The 25,206-nt window shown below is 53.4% G+C and overlaps 1 protein-coding gene across 2 annotated transcripts in view; it reads left to right on the top strand.

Annotated features, from left to right (window-relative positions):
• The first annotated feature begins 1,378 nt into the window (after positions 1–1,378).
• Positions 1,379–25,206, top strand: part of Prima1 (proline rich membrane anchor 1) — a 44,023-nt gene continuing 20,195 nt past the window's right edge. The window contains exons 1-3 of one of the 2 annotated variants that reach the window (XM_048362516.1): positions 1,379–1,513; positions 2,258–2,381; positions 8,865–9,000. In XM_048362516.1, the coding sequence (XP_048218473.1) occupies positions 2,289–2,381; positions 8,865–9,000 (229 nt within the window). In that variant the 5' untranslated portion in view covers positions 1,379–1,513; positions 2,258–2,288. Of the gene's footprint in view, positions 1,514–1,612; positions 1,674–2,257; positions 2,382–8,864; positions 9,001–25,206 lie in introns of those variants that run through there. The other variant, XM_048362515.1, reaches the window with a different exon arrangement.

The following is a 25,206-nucleotide window of genomic DNA, read 5'->3' as shown; positions in this document are numbered from 1 at the left end:
CCTGAGTAGCTAGGATGATAGAGATAAGCCACCCTACTCAAACCCAGGTTCTTGGAGGAAAGGAAGTAGGCCTTATTTACATTTGTTCCCAAAGAACTCAACTCACTGGTAGGATGCTGATCTGTGAAATCTATATGAAGAAGAATCTGTGTCTGTGCTCTGGCCCTGAAGGAGGCCTCTGGAAGATTGGTCTGAACAACACACACACGTGCACACACGTGCACAGGGTGACCAGAGGTGCCATGGAGATGGAGAAAGGGCACTAAGTACTTCTTTATGAATGAACTCTGGTGTCGGACTCTTCCCCCATTGTTTTAAGATGGCCTTGGCTGGAAACCACCCCCCACTCCCGCTTTGCAGGATTCCCAAGGGCTTGTGATCGCAGACCCCAGGTGAACCCTCCAAGCTGTCTGCCAGGTAGGAGTAGCTTGCTGGTTGGGATGAGACGGTGTACCCCATCTCCTTTCCTACCTACCGACTTGTTGATAATCCTAGAGTTTGGGGTGGGGGTGGGTCGAGGCAAAGCAAGGGTGGAGAAATTCTCCTCAGGGCCGTCCCAACTCCTTCGCAGAGTGCTGGTCCCGCCGCCAAGCAGGCACTGGAAAGGCAGCGGCCTCCAGGGGGGCGGCCCGCACCTTCCAGCCTGGCACTGGGCAGAGCCTGCGGGAAGGGGGTCGGGGGGAGGGGAAGGGGGACTCCCGCCGGGATCAAGCGCCAAAGCCCGTCTGGGTGCAGCCTCGGGAGACGCTGGGGGAAGGGCATGCCAGATTCCCTGTAACCGGGAGTCCTCGGCCTCCAGGGTGAATAAATAAATGATTAAGCGCCCGATACACAATAGCCTCGCTAGATGGAGACGAGGAATCACTGCAGCGGCGGCGGCGGCGCTGGCGGCGGCCGCGGGGAGCGCGGGCGGGAGGGAGCGCAGCCCGGGGCGGGAGGCGGGCGAGGCTCGGGCTCCGGCTCCGGCTCCGGCTCCGCTCACGTCTGTTTTCCTTTTTCGTGCATTATTTATTTCGCTTCCACCCGCGTCTCGGCTGCCGGAGCTGGCGCCTGGGGCCGGCGCCTCGGTCCTCGCTCGGGTCGCTGTGCCCCGCGGGCCGGCGGAAGGCGCACGGCACGGCGATCTCGGGTCCCCGCGCGTCCCCCGCAGCCGCACGGAGCCACCGGGAAGGGCGGGGCTCTGGGTGGTGCTGGGGGTGGGGGCTCCGCCACCCGCCGGGGGAGGGCTGGCACCGCTGGCTGGTGCGTGGCTTGGAGGAGACTTTGCCCCCCCCCCCCCCACTCGGCCTGGGCTGCCCGGCCCGGCCCCGGCCGCCGGGTTCCGCCCCTCCCGCCCTGGCCCCGCGCGCGCCCAGGCGCTGCCGGAGTCTCCGCGCCCGGAGCGAGCGCGCCGCGCCCCGGGGACCCAGCGCAGCCGCCCTGGAGGCCCAAGCGGCGCGCAAACTTTTGCTCCCGTGCCCACAGCGCTCCTTCTCCGCATGTGAAGCCCCCAGGCGCCCGCGCAGCCGCCAGGGTGAGGACCGAGGCCCCGCCTAGAGGGCGGGGGGACTGGGGAGGCGGCTGGCTTTAAATGGGGGCCGTCCGGCGGCCGGCCAGCAGAGCCGCTGCGGTGGGGGGCAGCGCCGACCTCTCCTCCCCGCGGTTAACATCGCTCGGGGCTGCCGCCAGGCAAGGTAGCGGGAAGCCCTGGAGGGGTGCGGGCGGAGGTGGAAGCCCTCGCCCCCGGGCGGGAGATTGGGGTCTGGGCGGGGGGAAGATAGGGGTGCGCACGGAGGCACCGGTGTGCGCAGTGAGACAGAGGGATCGGGGGTGTGCAGGCAGCGAGCGATTTCGTGGTGTGTGCGCGCAGGGCCAGCGAGTGTGCAGGCAGGAGTAGGTGGGTGTGAACGGGGGCCCGTGGGTGCGCACGGCCGTGGCCGTAGGTGTGCGCGCCCTCAGTGAGTGGTTCCCGCCGGCTTTTGAGCGAGTTGTGCCCGGCCTTCCCGGAACTGCACAGGCTTCTTTCTGCAAGTGTGCCCGGCTGCGTGTGGAGGTGTGCGTGAGGTCGAAGTGTGCACGCAGTCCTGGGGGTGTGCGCCAGGGGTGAGCGTGACTTCTGGAATGCACGGAGAGTCAGCGAGCGTGCCAGCTCCAGTGAAGGTTGCGGGTTTGCCTTGAGGTGTCCAGACTGCGGGGCGGACGGAACCCGCTGGGCTCCGGACGGGGACGCAGCGGAGCCCGCGCCTGTCCGCCTGACCTGAGCCTCCTTCCTTGACAGTTCGCCCCACCAGTGGGCGCCGCCGGGCGAGATGCTCCTCCGGGACCTGGTGCTGAGTCCCGGCAGCTGCTGGCCCTCCCTGCTGCTGCGCTGCGCCCTCCACCCGCTCTGGGGCTTCATGCAGGTGAGCTGAGCAGGCTGCCGGGGGCGGGAGCCTGGGGAGGGGGAAAGAAGGCCACCAAAGAAAGACCCTGGCCCCCATAGCCATCCCCACGAATTGGTCCCAGGGAGAGTTTAGGAAAAGGACAACTCCTAGGGTCTGGAAATGCAGAGGTTCCGAAAAGGTGAGGAACTTGGAAGGAGGCTTCATTTGCGGCCTAAGAGCCCGCAGGCCAGGACCTTGGTTTAGAAAGGTTAGACATTATTATGTTTGTGCTGGTACTAGGGCTTGAACTCAGGACCAGTGCGGTCTTTCTTAGCTTTTCACTCAAGGCTGGTGTTCTACCACTTGAGCTACAGCTCCACTTTTAACAGTACTGTTTTGAGTAGTTAAGTGGAGATAAGAGTCTCATGGATTTTTTCTGCCAGGGCTATCTTCGAGCCTTGATCCTCCAGTCTCCTGAGTAGCTAGGAATACAGACAGGAGCCATTGGCACCCAGCTTGACATTACCTTTTGACGGTAGCATTTAGGAAAAGAAACTTAAAAAAGAAAATGTGCTTTATTTCCTATCAGAACCTACTTGAAACTTTCTGTTCGCCTCTCCAAACTGCTTTCCATGCAGGAGACGGTTTCTTGTGCCTAGAGCTGCCGGGGAGGCTACAGTGGATTACAAAGACACACCCATCTATCAGGAATGAGAAGGAAGTCTTCATTCTGGGTCCCCCAACTCTCTGGCAGAGATCAGGCAGCCAGCCTCCTGCTAGCATTCCGTCTTAGGGCCAGAGAGAGAGGGGGTTAGATAGATACTGTAGTCCCTGGTACTCTCCAAAAGGTACACGGTTGATGGTACAGTGGAAAGCTCTGAATTTTAAACACCAGTTTGTATTTAATCTTTCTAAGCCTTGATTTCTCCTCCTGTCTGAGCGAGTATAGGTGATTTTGGTGGTTGGTTTCTTCTTGTTTGTGCCAGTATTGGGGCTTGAATTTGGGAGTTTGCACTCTTGCTTAGCTTTCCCTCTCAATGTTGGTGCTCTAGCACATAAGCTACAGCTCCACTTCTGGCATTTTTTTATGGTTAATTGGAGACAGGAGTTTCTTGGATTTATCTGCCTGGAGTGGCTCAAACCCATGATCCTCAGCTCTCAGCCTCCTGAGTAGCTACGATTACAGGCATGAGTCACTGGCATCGGGCATCAATGTAGGTATTTGATGAGCTAAGGATTACTTAGTGCCTGCACTAAAGTAAACACTGTTGCTAAGATGCCACTCTGCTACCAAGCCTTCCAGGTCTGTTGACCACAGCATGGTCTGGCATTTTGGAAGTGTTTGGGGTTTTGAAGGACCCACCCAGTAGTAGTTGCCGTTTCATACTCTCCTGGTAGCATCTGGGGGATTGGGAACTCTTTGCATGGTTGCCCTGAGTTGGGGTGACAGACCAAAGAAGGAATGGGCTAAGATTGCTATGGTCCATGAGCTTCCTCAGTGGCAGGACCCTGCTGGCATAGGCGAGGTCAGTCCTGTTGGGATGGCATCCTTGGTGCACCCCCCCCCACTACCCCACTACACACAGAGAAAACAGTGCTCTGAGCTGATGTGCACCCCAACTCCATGCCCAGGCCTCATCTTCCACTCTCTTCTCTAGCTTACCTCTGTTGCACAATTGTTTTCCTCTCAGAATTGACAGCTTTGTTTAATGTGTGAAAGAGCAGTTATTAGACTCAGCTGTGTGCACTCAGGATGGAGAATTTTGTCACTGCTAACCACTTGGGCGGTTTGGGACTGGTTTCTCTTGTTTGACTTGTAGCTGAACCTGAGATGCCAGATTTATTTTGCCTTTGAATCCGTATGTGTATGGTTTCCGCTCTTCTGGAACGCTTTTCAGCTAGGAATGCAGAGGGAGCTGGTGATGCTTGTCAATCGCGAGACTAGAATTCTACTATGCGAATTAACAGGACCTAAAGGAAGACCCAACGCCATGTTCTACCCCACCCCCTCATTTCCTCAGCTTTGTAAGTGTCCTTCAGCCAGGCAGTACTTGCACAAGCAAGTGTGTGTGTGTGTGTGTTTTAGATCATCTGACTCAATACAAATCAATTTTCATGAAAATCAATTAGTAAAGAATCCTCCAGATAAATAGAATGGACAAACTCTTGGCTTGAGGGCTGGAAAAATTAATTTACAAATGATAAAGACAGAGAAACCAAGAGAAAGGGAGTTTTGGAATGAATGGGTCTGTTTTTTAAGCAGAAGAGCCGAGTCCGGGGAACGCAGGAGGGAAGAGGGAAAACCGGGATGCAGGAGGCCATGTGTTTCTCTTTAAGTGGAGAGACTAAATCTGTCATGTCATAGGAGTTTCTGAAGTAGAGAACCAGCTTAGAGTTGTTTGGGTTTCCAGATGCATTTTCTTCCAGAAGACTCCCCCAGAGAGTGAACATTGGGGAGGTGGGACCAACACCAAAACTTACGACTCCTTGAGTTGTTGATGAAGCAAACGGGACCTGGGGTCCCCCAAACACCAGGCATCTCCCTTGAAGCCAGCAGTAGCCTCTGGCTGTGGCCAGGTGATAAGAAACTTCAATCATCAAAGTCCAGTGACTTTCAAGGGCTGGGGGGGGGAGGGGCATTCCTTAGCCTCCTCCTTTCTACTTCAATGGGTCTACAATTGAGATTTTGCACTTTTGCGACTGAGAGTTCTTTTAAGTTCACTTCAGTCAATTCTTTTTTTTTTTTTCTTTCTGCAAGGGAAGAGGATGACAGGCTGGCGAATTTATTAGGTGTGACAGAAGTGTGTCTCATCAAGTTACTGTGGTGCTGACTTGTCTCTATAAAGGATGCCAGAAGCCATCGTCTTTGTGGTTGCTCGTCCAAAGCAAGTGCCGGGAGACAGGCTCAGGTCTGGCCTGCTGGGTCTCTGTGTGCTAGCAGGGGAGCGACCCCCAGTCCAACGCCACGGGTCACTGCAGCTGGGATCAGTCAGGCCCTGTATGCCAGGCCCTGTGTTACGTACACCTGGCTGAATGGTCCCCACCCTCTTGATTGGCTGGCCCTGGGGAGGTGATTAAACCAGGAACTCCAGGCAAGGGCTCTGGGGAGCAAATAGCTTCCATGTTCACCTGTTGAAGATGGGGTACCACAGCAGAGACATGAAGACAGATCAGGATACAAAGGGGTGCAGGAAGAGATGGCACAAGATCCAGGGGGCTCTTTAGACACAGCCCGGCTGGAGCACAGAGCGTGGACTGGGGGAGGGGTTGAGGTAAGATGCAAAGAGGGTGGTGAGGATAAGGATGGACAGGTTTAGCAAATAGATGACTTCCAGGTAAACTCGACTGTCAAATAAGCCATGAGCTGGTTGGTTTGTTTGTTCTCCTAAATACTAGGGCTTGAGCTCAGGGCCTAGGTACTGACCTTCAGCTATTTCATTCAAGGCTGGTGCTCTGCCACCTGAACCCACTTCCAGCTTTTATTTTTCTGGTCAGTCGTGGGGCTTGGACTCAGGGCCTGGGTGCTGTCCCTAAGCATTTTTGCTCAAGGCAAGTGCTCTTCCACTTTGAGCCACAGCGCCACTTCTGGTTTTCTAGTGGTTCATTGGAGATAAGAGTCTCACAGACTTCCTTAGCTGGGCTGGCTTCGAACCTCGATCCTCAGATCTCAGCCTCCTGAGCAGCTAGGATTATAGGCGTGAGCCACCCAGCTCACTTCCAGCTTTTTGTTGGTTAGAGATAGAGTCCCTTGGACTTTCCTGCCAAGGCTGGCTTCGAACTGCAATCCTCAGATCGCAATCCCCTGAGAAGCCAGGATTGTACAGGTGTGAGCTACCAGTGTGTGGCCACAGAGCCTTTTTAAACGAAGTCTACTTGACATTGGGGACATATGTCTCTTACAAAAATTGCTTGTTGTTTAGGTAGGACGTCCTATCTTTGAACTAGAAACCTAAGCAAGAGGCAAGCGCTGCCCAGTGGAGAGCCGAGGGGGGCCTGGTGTGGACAGTCACGGAAGACCAGGAGACGCAGCTGGATTAGGAGCCTGCCTGACCTGAAAGCTGCACTGATCACAGGAGTGGTGGAGGGGGCAAGGGGGTTGATGCCACGGAGCCCTGCGTCCCCCAGATCCCAAAGTCAGGTGGCTGCAGGACTCTCCTATGCCTCTGTCTACTCTGCAGCCACGGAGTTTGCGGGGTTCTGGTTCCCAGTGGGCAAGGAGAGCAAGGAAAGCAGCTTCCATTCTGGCAGTGGGGGGGGGGGGGCGGGGGGCAGGTTAGCGGGCCGCATTGGGCCTCTCAATCTTCCTTAAGTTCGGCTAAGAGCAAGGGGCTCTTTTTGCTTTTAGGACTTGGGCTGCCTCAAACGATTGGGGAACTCCAATGGGGGGGCTCCCGAGTTGGACCCCGCCCTTGGGCAGAAGGACCGCCAGCTCAGATTTGGTTGTTCTGTGAGGACAGGTGGTCGGACAGTTCTGCCTGCTTCCATCTCAGTGGGGCCTCCATACCCCAAAGTTGAGAAGCCATCAGTGTTTAAGATGCGGGGTGTGCCCTCGCGTCCTTCCCCCTCAGCCCTGAAACTCAGCCCCAATCTTCCTTCCTGTCATTTCATCCTATCAGACCCCCCCTAGACACGCGTGTCCTTCTGCTCCCAGAAATGGGTCATTGTGTCTGCCGAGGTTACACAAACACCTGAGCGTTCGAGTTCAAGTTCCCCTTGAACTACGGCGCGGAGGGCCCCTTGGAGACTGGGAAGGTCCTTGCTTTGGCTGGGGCGCAGCTCAAAGCTTGCACACTTGGCGGTTGGGGTGTGGGAAGAGGCTGAGAGGCCAGCGCTTAGAAGCGTGGGGCTCTCCAGTGACCCCGGGGTCTTGGAAGGTGGTGATTGAGAAGGGGGGCAGGCCTGACTGCAGGAGCGCAATCCCCCTCAGGGGTAAGGAGCTAATCATCGCCGTACCATAATTGAGAAAAAAGGCTCACTGCTGGAGGATGTGCTCTTTCCAGTGGGAGGCAAGATTGCTTTCCAGCGTCTGAAAGGCAATCAGTGGTCCTTTAACAACACTCAAAGGTGCCGGGTGGGAGGTTGCTGGCCTCTTAGGTACTCGGGTGAGACGGTCAATCAGTCTAGCTACCATTGCCACCCAGGTGGCCTCATCCTCCCCAAATACAGTAGGCATACCCAGCCCCCGCCTACAAGGCACAGGCTAAGGGGATCCGCCTATAGGGACACCGGGTTCTGTCACTCACTGGCGACTAACCGTGGCCATTGCTGAAGGGCCATCAGCTCTTCCCTCCTCACCTTTCAATCAGCTCATGCCCTGGGACTGGCAACTGGCACAAAGCCCTGGACTCCTGACTTTCTGGCCCTCTGTGTAGGGAGGGGTGGCGGCGCTCTGTCAAGAGAGAGCCAGCCATTGGCTCTGCCTCCATTGAACCTGTGGAACTCTAACTCAGCTGGGGGGATTTGTCCAAGCTGCCTGGGTGGGGGTGGGGGCTCCAGGGTGGGGAACTCCTCTTATGCCTCCTAACTGATGCCTTGTGCTGGGAGCCCCTGGGCCAGGAGGCAGGAGTTTGGGTTCAGTCTTTGGTAGAGTCATATATCCACTCATTCATTCACCAGGCATCTGTGAATACGAGGCTTTCCTTCATAGCCTAGCGCTACCCTCCCGGAGCCTGCAGTCGTGTAGGGAGGGAACCTGGTCCCAGGGAGCCTAGGAGGAGATCCGTCCTAGTCGGGGAGGTGAGAGGCTTCTCTGAGCAGGGTAGCCAGGCTGAATAGTATGTAAAGAAGTGAGTGGTAGTGGGAAAACACTGCAGCCTGGGTAACAGCATGTGGAAAGGCCGGGGGCCTGGCAAGAGGCTGAGAGTAGGGCAGAAGTTGGGAGCACAGGGGGAAAAAGCAGGGGTGAGTGTCTGTTGGGGGGTCATGTGGTGCAGGGCTTGCAGGCTATGTGGTCTCCTGAGCAGTGGGGAAGCATTTAGGAGATCTTGGGGTGGGGGCTGGGGGTTGGAGGGGGGCGGTGTTACAAATGGTTTGTTGGGCAGAGGCTTGGCCAGATAAGGTTTCTTCCTAAGATGGGGTGGCCTCACCCCAGAGTGGACACAGAGAGGCCATGTGAGCTGTGGCTGGAGAGATGGCAGAGACGTGGCCTCAAGTTAGCACAGAGGAGATGGAAATGTGGTTGTGCCGAAGTGACTGAGGACTCCCGTTAGCACAGTGTCACCGTCTGGGTGTGACTGGGCTGGAACGAGGGTCCCGTCTGCCCCGTGAGGAAGTTCTCCGGAGTACTGCTCAAGGCCTAGCTCCTCTCTCAGCAGGACCGCGGTGGCCTGCTCAAGGTCCCATCCCTGGTCCCCGGCAGAACTGGGAATAGAACTTGGCTCTCCAGCCTGCCGGGGTAGCTCTCCGTCCTCTTGGATGGGACGTCCATCTGTCTCGGACTTGCAGAGGAGTTCCAGGTCCCAGCCTGCCCCCTTGCAGCCTCCAGTTGCCTTACAGTCTCTTGCTTGTGCCCCGTGTCTACAGGTGACGCACGGCGAGCCCCAGCGGTCCTGCTCCAAGGTGACCGACAGCTGCCAGCACATCTGCCAGTGCCGGCCCCCGCCCCCGCTGCCCCCGCCGCCCCCACCTCCGCCGCCCCCCAGACTCCTCTCCGCACCAGGTAGGTAGAAGCTCCGCTGGTGCTTTTCTTCTTCTTCTTTTTTCCTGGGATCTTCTGTACGTTTTCCTGGACCCAGGAAGAGCGGGTGAGCAAGGCTGAGGGCAGCCCTGCCTCCTTTGTAATTTTCCACTGGTCGAGCGGGAGGCAAGCCAAGGCCCAACTTTTCCCTGCAGTCTGCAAAACGCTGCTCCTCCAGAATGCTCCTGCGAGATGGAGAAGGATGCTTCCCCATTGGCTAATCAGATAAAAGTCAATCTCTGTGTGATAAGTGACCGGGCCTGGATTGTTCCGAAGGCCAGATCTTTAAAGGGGGCCCGCTGCTGGATACTGTCTTAGACAGTTCCCCCACCTCTACCCACACTGTTTTTGTTTTTAAATCCATTTTTGAGGAGACAGGGTAGAGCCAAAGGTGAAGCTCTAAGAGCCAAGGTCGGAGACCTTTTCAGCCATTTGCTCCTAATTGTTAGGAGCCAATTGCTCCTAATTAAACCCTGATCCAGTCACCTCCTTGGGATGACCACATATTGGAACAATTTGATTGTCTGGTCGCTCAGACAAAGGAATAGCTCTTTAGCCAGAAATGGCCTCCGCTCTGACCTCTGCACTGTTGAGTCCCTACTTACAATTGCTGGCTGATGAGGCCTCTAAAAGGAGGTTCTGTGTTTTCGATGGATCGTTCTGGTTTCAGCTGGCAGATGCCCGTGATCATGTCTTGATCTACCTCATTAAACACATCACCACTGAGTTACTTGGGGGCATATTCTAAATAACCTTGATGAGGCTTGCTGTCTGCAACTCTAGGTACCTTGTCGGTGATTGCGGATGTTCTGGAACAGCTTTTCAGTGGGTGTGAATTTCTGCCTTTTATCTGTCAGGACCCTCCTGGTCTCTGCCCTTTCCTGGCACTCTGTGGAACTGGGCTTCTCAAAGTGTGGCCCTCAAATGACCTGTCTCCGCATTGCCTGAATCCAGGGCTTTAAAGTCCAGCATCCCTGGCCTACTTCAAACCCACACCGACAGAGGCAGAGTCTTTGAGATGGGCTCAGGGATTGTCAGGAGAAGCTCTGAGGTGATTTGAATGCGGGGTCACGTGCAGAACCAAGGATTCCATGGCCCTCCACCTCAGGTCTCTGTGGGAGCCTCTTTTTCAGTATATTTGCTGGCCTCAGGGGTCCTGAAGGAGTCCCTGGGCCTGTGCTGGGGGAGGGGGGGGTGCATGGGACCGCTATGATTTCCCTGCCCCAGAAGTTTACTTTCTTCCCTTCCTCGGAAGTCCTCCCTCCCACTCTCTGAGTCCTGAGCCTGAGGTCTGGGTGCTGGTGTGTGATAGATCTACATCCTTCAGCCAGGTCACCCCGTTCCTCTTGCTCTTACTCGCAGAAGGGGAGAGGCCCATTTTTAGTTCTGAAACCACTCAGTCTCACAGGGAAATCCATCCTGTCAGAAAGCCACTGAAAGAGCGCAGAAACTCTGGAGTCATTAGGGCAAAAGACAGCCCCGGTGACTGTGACATTGGCCTTGGCTTTTGAGAAATAATGGGTTTGTTTAAGGGAGTTATGAGAAAAGGGCATCTAGGGAGAGGGAAGGGCATGGGTAGAGGCTTGGAGGTGTGAGCCTGAGGAACACACGTTGGGGTTGGGGTTCACGGTGCTCAGTAAGGAGGTTGTCTTAGTTTTATGAATGAAAAACCAGTATTACTTGCTTAAATAGAAGGTAACCAGATAAATAAGTGCAGCCAAAGCAAGTCAATGTTTTTATATTGTAGCCTTTTGTGGACCATCTTCCTCTTCCCTCCTCTTTTTGTTGGAAGGGAAGAGAAGCAAGTGGTCACCTGCAGTAAGTAGGCCACCATAGCACCATGCTGAGACTCTCTCTATAAGGGAGCCGGAGGGTTTGAAAAAGATTCAACAGGAACATACTCATTTTTGTTTTAGTCACAGGCTTTGTGTTAGTTTTCTGTCACAAAATACCCGAGATAATCAACTTAAAAAAGAAAGAAAAAGGCTGATTTTGACTCCTAGTTTCTGAGGCTGCAGGCCACAGTCACTTGGCCCTTCTGCTTTGGGCCTGTGGCAGAACAGTACATCATGGCAGGAACCACATGGTGAAGGAGACCTGTTAGCCTCATGGCAGCCAGGAAGCCAAGAAATGAGGACAGTTCACCAACGACCTAACTTCTTCCTATTAGGCCCTACCTCTTAAAAGTTCCACCCTACAGCACGGCGGGCCGGAGGCCAGGCCTTCAACGCAGTGGGTCTGTGGGGGACATTTGGTGTTTCAAGTTCTGCACCTGACTGCAGGAGCAGGACCTGGGCTTTAGGAAACTTCCATGGGCAGTGATGAAGCCAGAGGTGGTAAGCAAGGAAGGACATGCCCTTGCACGGTCTGGTTCAGAGACAGTATAGGGAGTGAGTTGGTGTTGAACTGACAGATGGGAAGGAGTGTGGGGGACGGTCTCTTGAGACCGTTCAACTCCCAGAATACCCACGAGGCCTGCAGCCATGTGGGGCCCGCAGATATGGAAGAGGCCAGAGTGTGTGTCACTGTGGGGAGACGGGGTAAAGGTTGAGCTGGGGGAGGTGTGGTTGGACAGTGTGACAGGACTTTTTAGTTATGAGTAACAGAAGTGCTTGTTGGGGTGGCTTAAGCAGTATGAAAATTAGAAAGAGAGAGAGAGAGGGATGTGAGTGTTTTGGCTCGTGCATCAGAATTTTCTAATAGCAGATCTACTAGATCTGCAAATGAAGATGGTGTGGGCTGGGGATATTTTCTCTCTGTCTTTGTCTTTCAATCTTCCTCTCACGCTCTCTTCTGCTTTCTCCTGGTTGCTTTTCTTTCATGTCGATGCAAATCCTGTGGCCCCAGGGTCCCAAGACCCTATCTCCCCCCAACAAGCTCCCCTCTCCCCCCCTGCAGGGAAACTCCCAGGATGGACTTTCATTGGCCCAACTTGGGTCAATCATGGAAGAAGTCAGGTTACTTTAAAAATTAGGTTCCCAGATTCTAGCCACCCAACAGTGTTGACAAGTCTCAAAAGTGAGACACTCGGTACCCATCATTGCTCATCATTCTGGGGACGGTCTTCTGACCAAAAGCAGCCCGTGATGCTGGCAAGACTCAGGGACTTGAGAGGTGCAGCTGGAGAAGAAATGTTCAGTCCCAGCAGGGATGAACTGTATCACTGCATCACATTCAAGTCAAGAAGGGCTTCCTTATCCAGAAACAGCCTCAGCCTTGCGCTCTACATGGTTAACTTCCTGCGTGCAATTGCTGGTTGATGAGGTCTCTAAAGGGAGGGCCTGTAACTTAGGATGGTTGGCTCTGGTTTGGTCCGTGATCGTGTCTTGGTCTGTCAGACAGGAAGTGGGGGTTGGGGGAAGGGATGCCCTGGAAAGAAGCGAGAAAATTCCTGGGAGACCTGGACTGGGCAGCAGGGGGAGGCTGGAAGGCAGGGAAGATGGAGAGCTACAGTGGCAGGGCTCATATTCGTACCTTGGACCAGGCAGGAGACCTACTGAAGGACCACTGATCCATTGGAGTTTGGGTTTCCACACATGTACCAGGAAGAGAGCAAGGAAGGAAGAAAGGAGAGAGCACAGTCTCTCTGTGCAGACCTGGGAGATCCGCCCTCCCCCTACCCCGTAGAAGTAATGATCAAAACCCTTTGCAGGAATAGCTGGGTGTCCTTCACATTGTTAAGTAGATACCCCCACCGTCCAAACAGCACCTGGTTTGCTCAGAACTCTCCTGATTTAATCCCTGAAAGTCCTGCATCTTGGGAGAAATCAGTCCTGGGCCTGCTCTGGCAATGGCAAAGTGGTTCTCAGAGTTGGCTTTGGTTGTTGCATTTGTTTGGAGGATGCTGGGTATGTTTTACCATGAAGCCCACGAGAGCATGGGATTCCTGGGCCACATCTGGGACCCACTGCACGGCGGGGGGTGGGGGTGGGGGGTGGGCTCAGGCCAGGTTGCTGCCTGCCTGGGGAGGCTGCCCTTGGTACTAGCTGTGGCTATAGGGAGGCTCAAGGCAGGGTGCTCAAATTTGACTTTGTACCAGAACTCCCTAGAAAGTTGTCCAAGAGTCTGGATCTGAAGAAGTTGACCCAGAGCCTGTCTTTCCTGCCCTCCAGCCTCTGCTCATTATCTAGGGAATCCTGAACTGCCTGGAGCCTCCATTTCTGGATCTATAAAATGGACTCATAACTGTGCCTGTTGCACGTAGGTGATCTCCAGACTTCCATGCAAAGCAAGCACCATGCAGAGCCTGGAACACAATGGGTATTCAGTACATGGGGCCGATAAACGTGACACACACCTGGAGTCGCTGCAGCCATGGTCACTGGCCAGCAGGCTGGGAGTTGTCTAAACAAGCGTCTGCTTTCTTGCCTCAGAACAAAACTCCATGGTTGAAGTGGGCTCTTGAAGGAAGAGGTGTAGACTCTTCTAGGTCTTCAGTAGGAAAAAAGACACCTCTTGCCAGGCTAGAGGTGTCTCAGTCTAGGGGTCCCCAGGGTGAAGATATTTCTAGGCGGTATAGGAGGGAGAGAACCCAGACAAAGGCCAGATGGGGGAACCAACCAGAAAGGCCCATGAGCACCTCCTGGGCCGAGGGCCTGGGCTAGCCTTGGAAGTGGCAGTGATACAGAGACTCAGATGGCTGAGGCTGTGGTGAGAGCGTGTACCAGCCCTCAGGAAAAGCACACACCCCTTCGGTGAGATCTTCCAAGGCAAATGGGGCCAGAAATAACTGTAGCAGAACAGAGGCAGGAGCCCGCCTGCCTGTCCACAGAACCGGTCTTGGAACAGTTCAAAGCACCGAGGCGGATTTCATTTTTTAGTTTATTTTATTCTTGGAAAAATCAGAGGCGAGGTTAAGTGACTCCCCAAAGGCCACGCCTTTGGTGATGGAGCCAGGAATGGGGCCACCTGCGCCACCTCTACATGCCAGGGCCAGGCTTTAACAGAGAACAACCTCGGGACTGTGGAAGTTCTAGAATGCTAGAAATAAACATGTTCAGTAGCCTGGACTCTGGTAGGAGCGCTGCTGTTTTATCTCATGTAATCCTCAAACACTCCTTTATAATAGGCGGTATTAGCCTCAGTGTCTATGATGAACCCACAGGTTCAGAGAGGAAAGGAGGAAAATGAAGTCAAGGCTGTCTCATTCCTTCCTGCCTACCACTCCCCTTCCATCACTGATGTCCTTCCTGGGTCAGAGCCTCTGTATTTTCTAGTTCTTCCTGGGTCAGGGCCTCTGCATATTCTAGTCCCTAGAGACACGTGAGGCTAGCCCTGAGTTTGCCTCACTTTATGCAGATAGATCTCACCTGTGGACACAGAATGGGCTGCCCCTCCCCCAAAGTCACTTGTTTGGACTCCACTAGGACGTGCTTGCTGTGGGTCTCTTACACCGGTACAGTCCTAGCCCAAGGCTGGGATTATCCCCCTATCTTCTCCCCTCAGGTCTGGTGGTTGACAGCAGCCATTGGTGAGATGCCCAGCTGGCTAACTGCATGGAGCCCCTTGCGTGGCATGCCAGCATGCATTCTGGGCTTCCTCACAACATGGCGGCCAGGTTTGAGGTACCAAGCAGGCAGAAGCTGTAGCTGAGACTGTCACACAGTGTCACTGCTACTGTATTCTGGTCTTTCGAATCAACTGACCAGAACTGGCTTGTAAATCAGGCAGTGGGAATCCGATGGGGAAGTTCTAGAAGGTGTGAACTCAGGGCCTTGCACTACCTAGGCTGGTACTCTACCACTGAGCCATGTCTCCAGCCCTGTTTTTCACTTTTAGGATACAGTCTCTCTTTCCATCTAGTCCCATGCCTAAACTGTGATCAGGCTTCCCTTCTATGCTGTGTGCTACCACACCCAGCTTCTCTTTGTGGAGACGGAATCTCATAGACTTTTCTGTTGGTCTAGTACCATGTGTCACAGGTATGGGCCACTGCTTCTAGATGTGGGTTGAGATGGAGTCTTCGGAACTTTCCTGTATGGCTAGCCTGAAGCCATGATCACCCCTCCTGCCCGTCCCCATCAGCCTCTCAAGGAGCTAGAATTACATGCCGACGTCACCCAGCTTAGATGCTATTTCCTGATGGAGACACACCTGAGATTTTGTTTACTTTTTTTATGTGAAACTTGGAATGGAACCCAGGAACTTGTATGTGCAGGCAGGGCCCTACCACTGAGCTATGCCCCTAGCTCCTCCTCCTCCTCTTCTTTCCTCTTTCCTCCTCCTCTTCTTCTTCCTCTACCTCCTCCTCTTCCTCCTCCTCCTCCTCCTCCTCCTCCTCCTCCTCCTCCTCCTCCTCCTCCTCCTTCTCTTCCTCTGCCTTCTTCTTCTTTCTTTCTTTTTTTTTGCTGGTCATGGGGCTTGAACTCTGGGTCTAGGTGCTGTCCCTGAGCTCTTCAGCTCAAGGCTGAAGAGAGATAAGAGTCTCACGGACTTTCCAGCCTGGGCTGCCTTTGAACCATGACCCTCAGATCTCAGCCTCCTGAGTAGCAAGGATTACAGATGTGAGCCAGTGGCACCCAGCCAGCTCTTCAGTTTTTCTGCCTCTGCCTCTCAAGTGAAGGATTTTAGGCATGTTACCACACGAGGTGTCTTCACTGCCATGTTAAAACCGCCCCACCCTTCATGAACAGGTTCCCACACATATGCACATACACGCTTTGTACTTCTCGCTTTCTAGTCATAACTCAGCTTTTATCTATGTATTTGTTTACGTAAGTCAGTGGTACTAGGGCTTGGACTCAAGAACTTCCATTTGCTATGTAGGCCGTGGCCCAGCCCTTTCTCCCACCCTCCTCCCATCCCCCGTATACTCTTTCAGATAGTGCCTTGGTCTGGCCTTGGACTATGAGCCCCCTACCTGTGCCTTCTGTGTACTGAGATTATACGCATGAATGCTACTACGCCTGTTTATTTGGTTTAGATAGTGTCTTGCTCACTTTTCCCCCAGGCTGGCCTGCAGTCCTCTCATTTTCGGCCCTCTGAGTAATAATTATTTGACGAGTGCCTAGATCCTTGGTTAGATTATATGTAATTGCCTGGTACTGGGTTACAAGCGATAGCCTGCCCTAAGCCTAACGCAGGACAATTCTTAGTACATTCATCTATTTCTCAGATATTTTTTGCATATCTACTACATGCAGTTTTCCTTTAACCAGTTGGGCATGTGGCCTTACCTCATATCAGGATTAATCGAGTGTCCCTTGGAAACTGCTGCGTTAAAATCTGGAGCCACGGCACCTTGCGGGGCCGAGCCACTGTGTGAGCACTTCCGCGTCCCAAGAGCCTAGAACGCCCAGGTGCCCCTCGGGAAAAGCTGCCTCTGTCAGACAGGAGAAGGGACTCCCAAGAAGTAAATCGATGCCAACAAATTCAATAGAAAATAACAACGAAGTAACTCTGCACGCCCCAAAGCAAGGAGCGACTCTTGGTTTTAGATCATAACAACACAGAATTTCCAACTCCTTGCTCAAGAACCGAAGGAAGCTAGAACTGAGCGAGCCTCTGCGGGCCATCCCTGCAGGTGTTCCAGACCCCATGCACTCACCCTTCCACTCAGCAAACATCTGCTGAGCTCTGGTTCCTGGCCAGATACTGTGGTGGGACCTGAGGATGGGGGTGGGGGCGGGTCCCCCGGCCACGGTGGAGCCGACGAGAGGGCACTACTTCAGTAGGGTCAGGAAGGCCCAACTCAGCTGGTTCTCTTTCTAGGAGAAAAGGGAACAGGCCACATGAGGCTAGGGGAGAATATTCCAGATGGAGGGAATGGACCTGTGGCAGGTCGAGGGGATGGAAGGACCTGTGGCAGGAATGACCGTCAGGGTTTGACAAACCCAAGGATCATGTTGCTAGGCACCATGGAGGAGACCGGTCAGGAAGCTACAGCGTTGTGCAGGTGCTAGAAGGGCAGGGCTGGATGGAGACAGTGACTCAGGGGGAGGTGATAGCTCCCGGCTAGATAGTTTGGAGAGAGTCGCCAGGCAAAATGACACCTTGAAACCATGTGTCTCACAGGGGCCGGAGGGAGCCTGAGCTGCACGCTTTGTTGTGTGTCTGTGTTGTGCTCCTGGCTGTGACAACCATCTCTTTGTAAGATATGCCAAGTACACCGCCCTGGTTTCGTTCCCAGTGCGTGGGGAGCTGAGTTATGCTGCCTGCGTCGCGGACCTTTCTCTAACCACGGCCGGGCTGCCCGCGGGGACGGTGTCTCCCGCCCCCGAGTGCGGACCCTTCTGAAAGTCCCCGAGGGCCAGCTGTGACAGGCAGCGGCCGTGCCCTGATGGGCCCTGGAGGAGGGACTCAGCGAAGGTTCAGGTGTCTTGGGCCAGACGGTCTGGAAAGCCTCCAGACTGTGGGTGTCCAGACCGCGGCCTCTGCCAAGGACAGCGCAGGGTGGTAAACAGACTCCTTCTGGAAGCTCCTCTGCCAGGGACTCTGGCCACTCCCCCGGGTTTGAAGCTGATTGTAAGCAGCAGAGGCTCTGAGCTCACCCAGCTGTGGACCGCTGGAGGCAGGCTGACTTCCTGGCAAGCATCCCTCCTCCCCCCCCCCTCAGTGCTCCCCTCCCAAGTCCACCTGCCAACACCCACCTGCCAACACCCACCTGCCAGAGCCCACAGCCAGCCAGGGCTCCCTGGCGAGTCCATGCTTTCTGATTTGGGAAAACTCAGTGAATCCATTGCTACCATAAGAGGCAACGACCACCTCTTCTATGTAAAACAATTCTTTGTTACCTTTAGTTATACATAGGACTTCATTTTAACTTGCCGGTTCATGGATACAAAGCATCTTGATCAATGAAACTAGGAACTATAGCTGTCTATTTATATGTGCATATATTTTATATGTATACACATATGCTATATATATACCTTATATATTCCATACCATATATACATATACATGTATACAAATTGAGCACTATGACTGCATTTGCCCACCCCTCCTGTCTCCTTTCATCTAACACCTGCTCTCAATCACATACCCCGCCCCCCCATCATAGTTTCCAATTACCCGGTACCCATTTTGTTAAACTGTAAGTTGTTTAAAGGCGTTCCACCATTGGAATCCTCCCCTGCGTAAACCGTGCTTGCGTAGACATGTTGACTCTCTCCTCTGGTTCAGGTATGAACTATGTATGGAGTAGCTATCACATGCCGGTAACACAGTCACACAAAACCTGTGCGAGGGCCTCAGAGCTGAGCTCTCTCTTCGCCCTTGATGATGGCACCTACTTGCAGGGGAAGTGGATGGGGGGGGGGCTTCTTCACCCCTGAATCCACCCCACGGGGGCCTGTCGTATGGTGCCCTGTGTGGTGGGTCACTCAGGGACAGTGGGATATGATGATTGGAAGTCAGGACTGCCACCTTCAGCAGGGCTCTTGTTGCACGCTTCACTGGTGAATGTCCTCCCATCTCGAACCCTCCTAGACTCTTCCCTGGGCCTCGTGTGGGTGAGGCTGAGTCCTTGAAGACTTGATGTTTTCTGTAGCTTGCGTGAGTCATCCTGTCTTCAGTTGCTCCCTAAAGGCATTGCTGAGACCCGGTTCTGGAAGGGGCCAGGAAGGGAGGGAGCCGGCCAGGAAAGGGGAAAGAGCTGAGCAGTGGGAATGTGGTTTCAGCCGGAATCTTTAGGGCAGCCCATAGGGCCCCAGGCAGGAAGTCTGAATACCAGGCAGGAAGTCTGCCTGAGGCCAGGCATCCTGGGCCTGGCTGCCAGTGAGAGTGGTTGACTGTCCCAGTAGGGGGCCCCCAGAATCAACTCCGTATTCCTCTTTAGAAGTAGGAAAACATCATCAAGCACAATATACTCTTTCAGTCCTTGGCCCCAAATTGGCAGAATCCAATGAAATAAAGACTTAGCAAATTCATCTAAACACTTCCCATGTTTAATGTTTTCCCCTATTCCCTCCCACGTCCATTCCCTTTTTGTCCATTTCCACTGAACTTCTGCTCCCCCTGGAACAGAGCCCCCTGCCACCCCAAACACCCAGCTCCCACAGGGCTGCGCATGTGAACCTCAGAGCAAGCCCCGCCCCTCAGCCCGCACCCCACAGGCCAGGGCCTGGATTCCTTCACTGTCAGAAATACACAAAGGATTTTCTTCTCCTCTCTGGGAACATTCTGGGCTGGATATCCAGCAAAGCAGTTTATCGCCTTACTCAACTCTCAAGATGTTTTCTGCGGGGCCCCTAAGCCCTGTTGGATTATCTAGCTCTGACATTCCCACCCAACCTCTCATCTGTGGTGAAAGAAGAATGGGGTGTCCGTGAAGACACAGCTTGTGGTGGTGCTGGCAGGAACAAACTGCTGCTGTCCCCCAGGGCAGCCATTAGGCAACAGGACGAAACTCCCTTCCTCGCTCCTTCCTTCCCTTCACCCCTTCCTCTCTTCCTTCCTACTAACATACATCCCATAACCCATCCATCCTCCCCTAGAAAGCTCTCCCACTGTCGCTGGCTCTGGTGGTTCTGTTATTACTTGGAAAGCTTCTAGATTCTTCCCTACCAGGGAAGTGACACAGGAGCAACATTTATTTACCAAGGAGGGTTTTAGGCCCCCTTTGGCAAGAAGTCTCTAAGGGAGATTAAGAGGGATGTGGCCCACCTGATTCAGGCTGCTGTGATGGGAAGGACGCAGGTAACATTAGCTGTGGTCAAGGAGACAGAACCGGTTGGTTTGTTGTTGGTTTGAGTGGCAGGAGGGCTGAGGAAGGAAGAGAGGTGCTGGGAGACACCACCCCTCTCCCCCGCCCCCGCCCGCCACCCCTGGGTTTCTGGGTTCGCTAGCAGGTGAGTGGATGACTGGGGAGCAGGCAGGGGAGGGGTGAGGACGGAGTTGTGTCGGGTGTTTGGGGCGGTGGGCTCTGTCCCAAGAGGGGCAGGAATTCAGTGGTTTGAGGGCAGGTGCTGCCTCTCAGTTGGATGGGGGAGAACCTGGGCCTGAAGCTGTAACTGTGGAGTTGGCCTCTGGCTAGAATTAAATCAGAGAACTGGACAGATGGTCCCAGGAACAGTGGTTCTGGATCTTTCCACACTTCTACCCTTGGGTAAGGAGCCCAGGCCATCAAGGGAGAGGTGGACCCTATCTCCAAGACCTAAAGATAGCGCGTTTATTTTTCTTTCCATTTTTCAAGATGACAACTTGGTTTCTTTCTCCCATTCCCAAGGAGATGGGTTAAAATGGATCCATTCCTGGGGCTGTGGCTGATGACCCAGCCCTCTCCCTCCCAGAGGTACAGGAATGGAAGCCGTGCTAGTCACAGTCTATGTGTCAAAGCACGGAAGGAAAGCCGTGGCCCTTCACAACCGGAGCTCCTTCGCGTGTAACCATCTCACAGAGCTTCACGTTGGGAGGGAGAGGTCAGCGTGAGCTACTGGAGGTGGTCCGGGGGGAGGTTGAGGCAAGGTGCGTACGCAGCAGGAGGGGAAGGAAGACCTGGTGGCTGTCTGTGCCATGAGGGCAACATGGCGGGGTGGCAGGACCTTCTCTTCCTCACCTCACCAGGAAATCTCGAGCATTTGCGTAAAGGCCTCCTGTGGGTTGGCTTGCGGGGACCCAAGGGGGCTGAGTTGGACCCAGAGTAGAGCCAAGGCCCTGGGAGCCCATCATCGTATGTGGTTTTCCACACTGTTAACCAACAGAAGCTTTGGGGAAAGTCCATGCACCTTAGCAGGCCCTGGAAGCTGAAAGGGTTTGGGAAATCAGAAGGCCGAGGGCGTTGGAGAAGCGGCAGGGGCGAGGCAGGCCGGCTCTGAGTAGGATTCCTGCCAAAGACACGCAGTCCTGCTGGGTGAGATCAGGCAGGGCCGTAGACAAGGCCACTTTTGCGCAACTCAGGTATTGCTTACCACATTTAGCTTGGGTACCAAGCTAGCTTTTGGGTTTGGAAATTACACAGGGTTGCAGTGTTCTACCTGGCAAATAGATAAACTGTGGAGTACAGTGATACTCTATTGGGCTCTTAGAGAAAAAGTAAATAGTGCCACTCGTACCGGTAGGAAAGCAATACCAAAATATATTACTTATAAAGTATATTATGTTTCACAAGGAATCGAATGCTGGGCACGCATATGAGTGCTCTCACTTTGGAAATAAATAAATGCATAGAGTCTAGAAGGACTTATCGGAAAGGAGTTAGCCTCTTGAAACTGGACAGTTCTCGAAACATCTGGAAGCTGGCCAGTGAAAGGAAATGGGGAGGTCTGAGTACCCAAGGAAGCCCTTGGTCCAAGGCTGTGGCTGCTGTGGTGTTGGCCCTGGTAATGTGTTCGAAAGCAGGTGGCACAGCTGGCGTCTGGATGAGGCAGCCCTTACCTCTGAGGCCCCATTAATGTCCCTGTCAGAGGAAAAGGATGGAGCGGTCAATTATGGTGACCCGTGTGACCGGCTGTCACGAAAAACAAAGAGCAGATGGCAGTCGCCGGGCTGTTGAGGGGCTCAAAGTTCATTGCATTTTTAATAAGGTGTTTACACGAGTTCATGACTACATTGAATTAAAGGGAGAGAATTCACTCTGAAAATGGTATATAAAAATGACTCCCTTGATCTCCCTGGCTGAGGACTTGATTTCTCTTTGCCCTTGTTCCTGGGGGTCCACAGCATGAAGGAAGCAGACTTTGCCTGCTCGGGTCTAACTCACCTCTCCTGCAAGCTCTTCAGTTTGTGGGAGTCCTGGTGCCAGCCCTTGGGAGGAGTGGGTGAGAGGCTGGGGAAGGTTAGGGAGACCTTTCATGGAAGCCAGCGGGCTGAGATCAAGTTCCCCCCACGTGGCTCCCTTGGCCAAGTTCCAGTCTGTTCTTGAAGCTGAACCAATGTGGCTGTTGCTGAAATCCCACAGTCAGGGTCTAGCCCCATTGGCTGTAGCAAGGACGGATCAGACAGTGGCTGTGACTTTCTACAACTTATGGTGATGACATCTTTTCATGGCAGGAAAGTTGTTTATGGGTCACATGATGAGATTTAGCACATCCTGGAATTTGTGGATGCACCCCAACTTGAACCTGTCCTTCCTACAGTAACCCCTTTTACTCCCCCATTACCAAAGGAGTTCCCCTGTCCAGTTTGGTGAAGGTCAGCCCTGAGGCCTTTCAGGAGGCTCTGTTGCTGGCAAAATTCTAGGTGGGTGAGGAAGGACCATGTCTTGCTCTACCAGAGAAAAAGAAGGCAATATGTGCATTTCCTGTTCTCAGGCCCCAAATTTCAATGTCACCCTTGCCAGCAATCAGAAAAAGCTGGAGGCCACTATTTCCTACCCCCTCCCCATCCCTCTGCCCCCTGCCTCAGAGTCAATGGGCTCTTTGTGCTCAGATTTAGAATGAACTGGATTGTGGGTGGCAAAGGAACATTGTTTCCCTGCTTTGGTGGAGAGAATTATGGGTGCTTTGGAAATAATGCCTTGGCTTCTCTGTGGGCCCTGTTAGGAACAATCCCACCCCCAAAGCCTCCCAGTAGCTGGGGGTCATTCTGGACACAGTTGGCTAGGAATCTTAGACGTCCCAGTGTCATCAAGTATAACTCCTTAGTTGGGCTAGGGTTGGTCTAGTGCACTCTGGAAGACCAGAGCTGTGTCCCAGGGGCCCTGAAACCTTCCAGATCTGTGGTTCCTCACAGGGGACACTTGGCATCACATCTGGGAGAGTACTACCATTGTCCTCTAGTGGCCAGAGATCAGGGATGTTCATGAGTATCCGACATTATGTGGAGGACAACCCTCCACAACATGGAATGATCTACCCTAAAGATCAATGGTGCCAAGGCTGAGGACCCTGCTCTACCCAAGGTTGCCACTCCCATTGGGCAAGAGGCCTTTGAGGCCCAGAGAGGTGGAGTGACTTGCAGAAGTTTCAAGAGTTCCAGTGACAGATTGTATGTTCCAGACTCAGGTTGTATGACCTTGGTATTTACCAGGAACTAACTGTTCCAGTAGAGAAGGAGTCTCAGGCAAGAGCTCATTGCCAAGTGAGACCTGCTCAGTCTTGGTGTCCCTAGCCACGGGACAGGCCAGTGGCAGAAGGACTAGAAAGAGTCTCATGGACCAGGCCTCAGGCCTGACCAGTTTCACCACCATGGCATGTCTGCCCATCATGGATTACTTTGCTACCATCTCAAAGACACAGCCACTGTATTTGAGGTCCAGGTGTTCCGGTCACCACGCCGAGCATTCTTGCCAGAGTGGTGATGGAGGAGGGCCTTTCCCATTGTGGCTTTCATTGTCCCAGCTAGGATGGCAGGAGCCTTTCTGCTTAGAAGTTCTGCTACTTTCCTCTAGGACTTGGCCTCTCTGACCCTTCAGAGCCCTCCGTTTCCTTATCTGTAAAACACAAATTATTTGTCCTACCTACTGGGTTCAGATGGCAGAGATCTGAGACTCAAAAGAGTCTAGGGACACACTGTAAGCATTCATGTGGCTGTCTTGTTTTGCTTTGGGTGAATAAGGAGAGCACCCATGGCTTCCATTTTGAAAAGAGGATCAGAATAACCCAGCGCCTACCTCCCAGAACTCTGCCCCTGTGCCATCCAACAAACTCTGTGCTAATGGAAATAACTATATCCGTGCTGTCCAATATGGTAGCCGTTCCCTCCCTGTGGCAACTGGGAGCTTGGAATATAGTGAGTGTAACTGACTCAATTTTTAAATTAATTTTAACTTTAAGTCATCACACATAACTAGTGGCCACAATATTGGACAGTATGCCCCTAGACCAGTAACATGGATATTTCTTCCTCTTTAATACTATGGTTTGTCCCAAAGCCAGAGGTGTGTGTGTGTGTGTGTGTGTGTGTGTGTGTGTGTGTGTGTGTGTGTGGTGTGTGTGGTGTGTGTGTGGTGTGTGTGTGTGTGTGTGTTCCAGTCCTGGGGCTTGGACTCAGGGCCTGAGCACTGTCCCTGGCTTCTTTTTGCTCAAGGCTAGCACTCTACTACTTGAGCCACAGCGCCCCTTCTGGCTTTTTCTATATATGTGGTGCTGAGGAATCAAACCCAGGGCTTCATGTATAAGAGGCGAGCACTCTGAGAAACTGAAGACTTACCAGGTGTGGTGTGGCCAAGTTAGAACCCAATCTCAGGTTGGTCTGCCTGTCTGTCTCTCCATCCGTCCGCCCATCCATCTTCTGCCCTTCACACTCTCGCCCACATCGTCAGTGGTAAAATTCTCAGGCAGGAAAGAGCCCTGTGCCACAAACCTAGAGAGAGAGACTCCTACCAGAGTGGTGGGTGTGACATTTACAGTGAAGAACTCTTCTAAAAATAAACCAGAAGGAGCCAAGTGTTTACTTGCAAAATACAAATTCCAAGTCTGAGTTTGGTGTACTCTCAGAGCAATGCTAAGGCCGCCTAAACATCTTAGGTGAAAACTTCCTCTTGTTAGGAGCAAACCAACTTTCCACAGAGGTCAGTAAGTAAATATCTGAGTCTTTACAGGCCACATGTCCTCTGTTACCACTGTTCGATATTCACAAAGGCAGCGCGAGACGGCTAAGCATGGCTGTGTTCCAATAAAACAGGCAATGGGAAGCATATAGCCTTCAGGCCAGGTCAGCCACGAGTCCAAGTTGCCCTCAGATCTGCATTGCACATCGCAACTGTTTAGACAGAACAGATTCCACCGGACAGGACATTCAGAATCTTCCCATCGCCAACCATTTAAGAGCCCCTCAAGGGGAGAAAGCCATCCAGTGTCTCCTGAATGTCAATAAGGTAACCGGGGTTCTGCTGGGCACTACTATCAACATGGGGAGCACGTTCACAAGCGAGGATGAGCTCATTATTGTCGCTCCACTCACATTGGCTCCCTAGGCCAGGGCATTGCTATTTTGGTTTTATCATCTCTTGCTGTTTGTCCTTAAGGCACACACAGTAAGGTAGTGTTGGTCAGGCAAGAAACACGGCCTGTAATTTACTTGATGATTTTTAAACTGATGTCTATTCTCCAGCAGATTCTGGGCCTCATAAGGGTGGGAACCCTCTGTTCTTCTGGCTGTCATGTTCTCAGTATCTCGGTACCGTTACGGCCCTCTGCTCCCCACACTGGTGTCTGAGACTTCCTCTAAGGTCCTGGGAGTGGGGCTCAGGACCCTTCTATCTGTGGCCTTCACAGGTGGCCCTTACTCCATAGCCCACTTGCCCTCTGATTTCCTTATTCGTTTCTGCCCGGTGTTCTGGACACAGAGCCCGGTGTGGTAGCAATG

Source organism: Perognathus longimembris, chromosome 14 (genome assembly GCF_023159225.1).
Source record: "Perognathus longimembris pacificus isolate PPM17 chromosome 14, ASM2315922v1, whole genome shotgun sequence".
Classification (NCBI taxonomy): Eukaryota; Metazoa; Chordata; class Mammalia; order Rodentia; family Heteromyidae; genus Perognathus; species Perognathus longimembris.
This window is presented reverse-complemented; position numbering and strand designations above follow the sequence as displayed.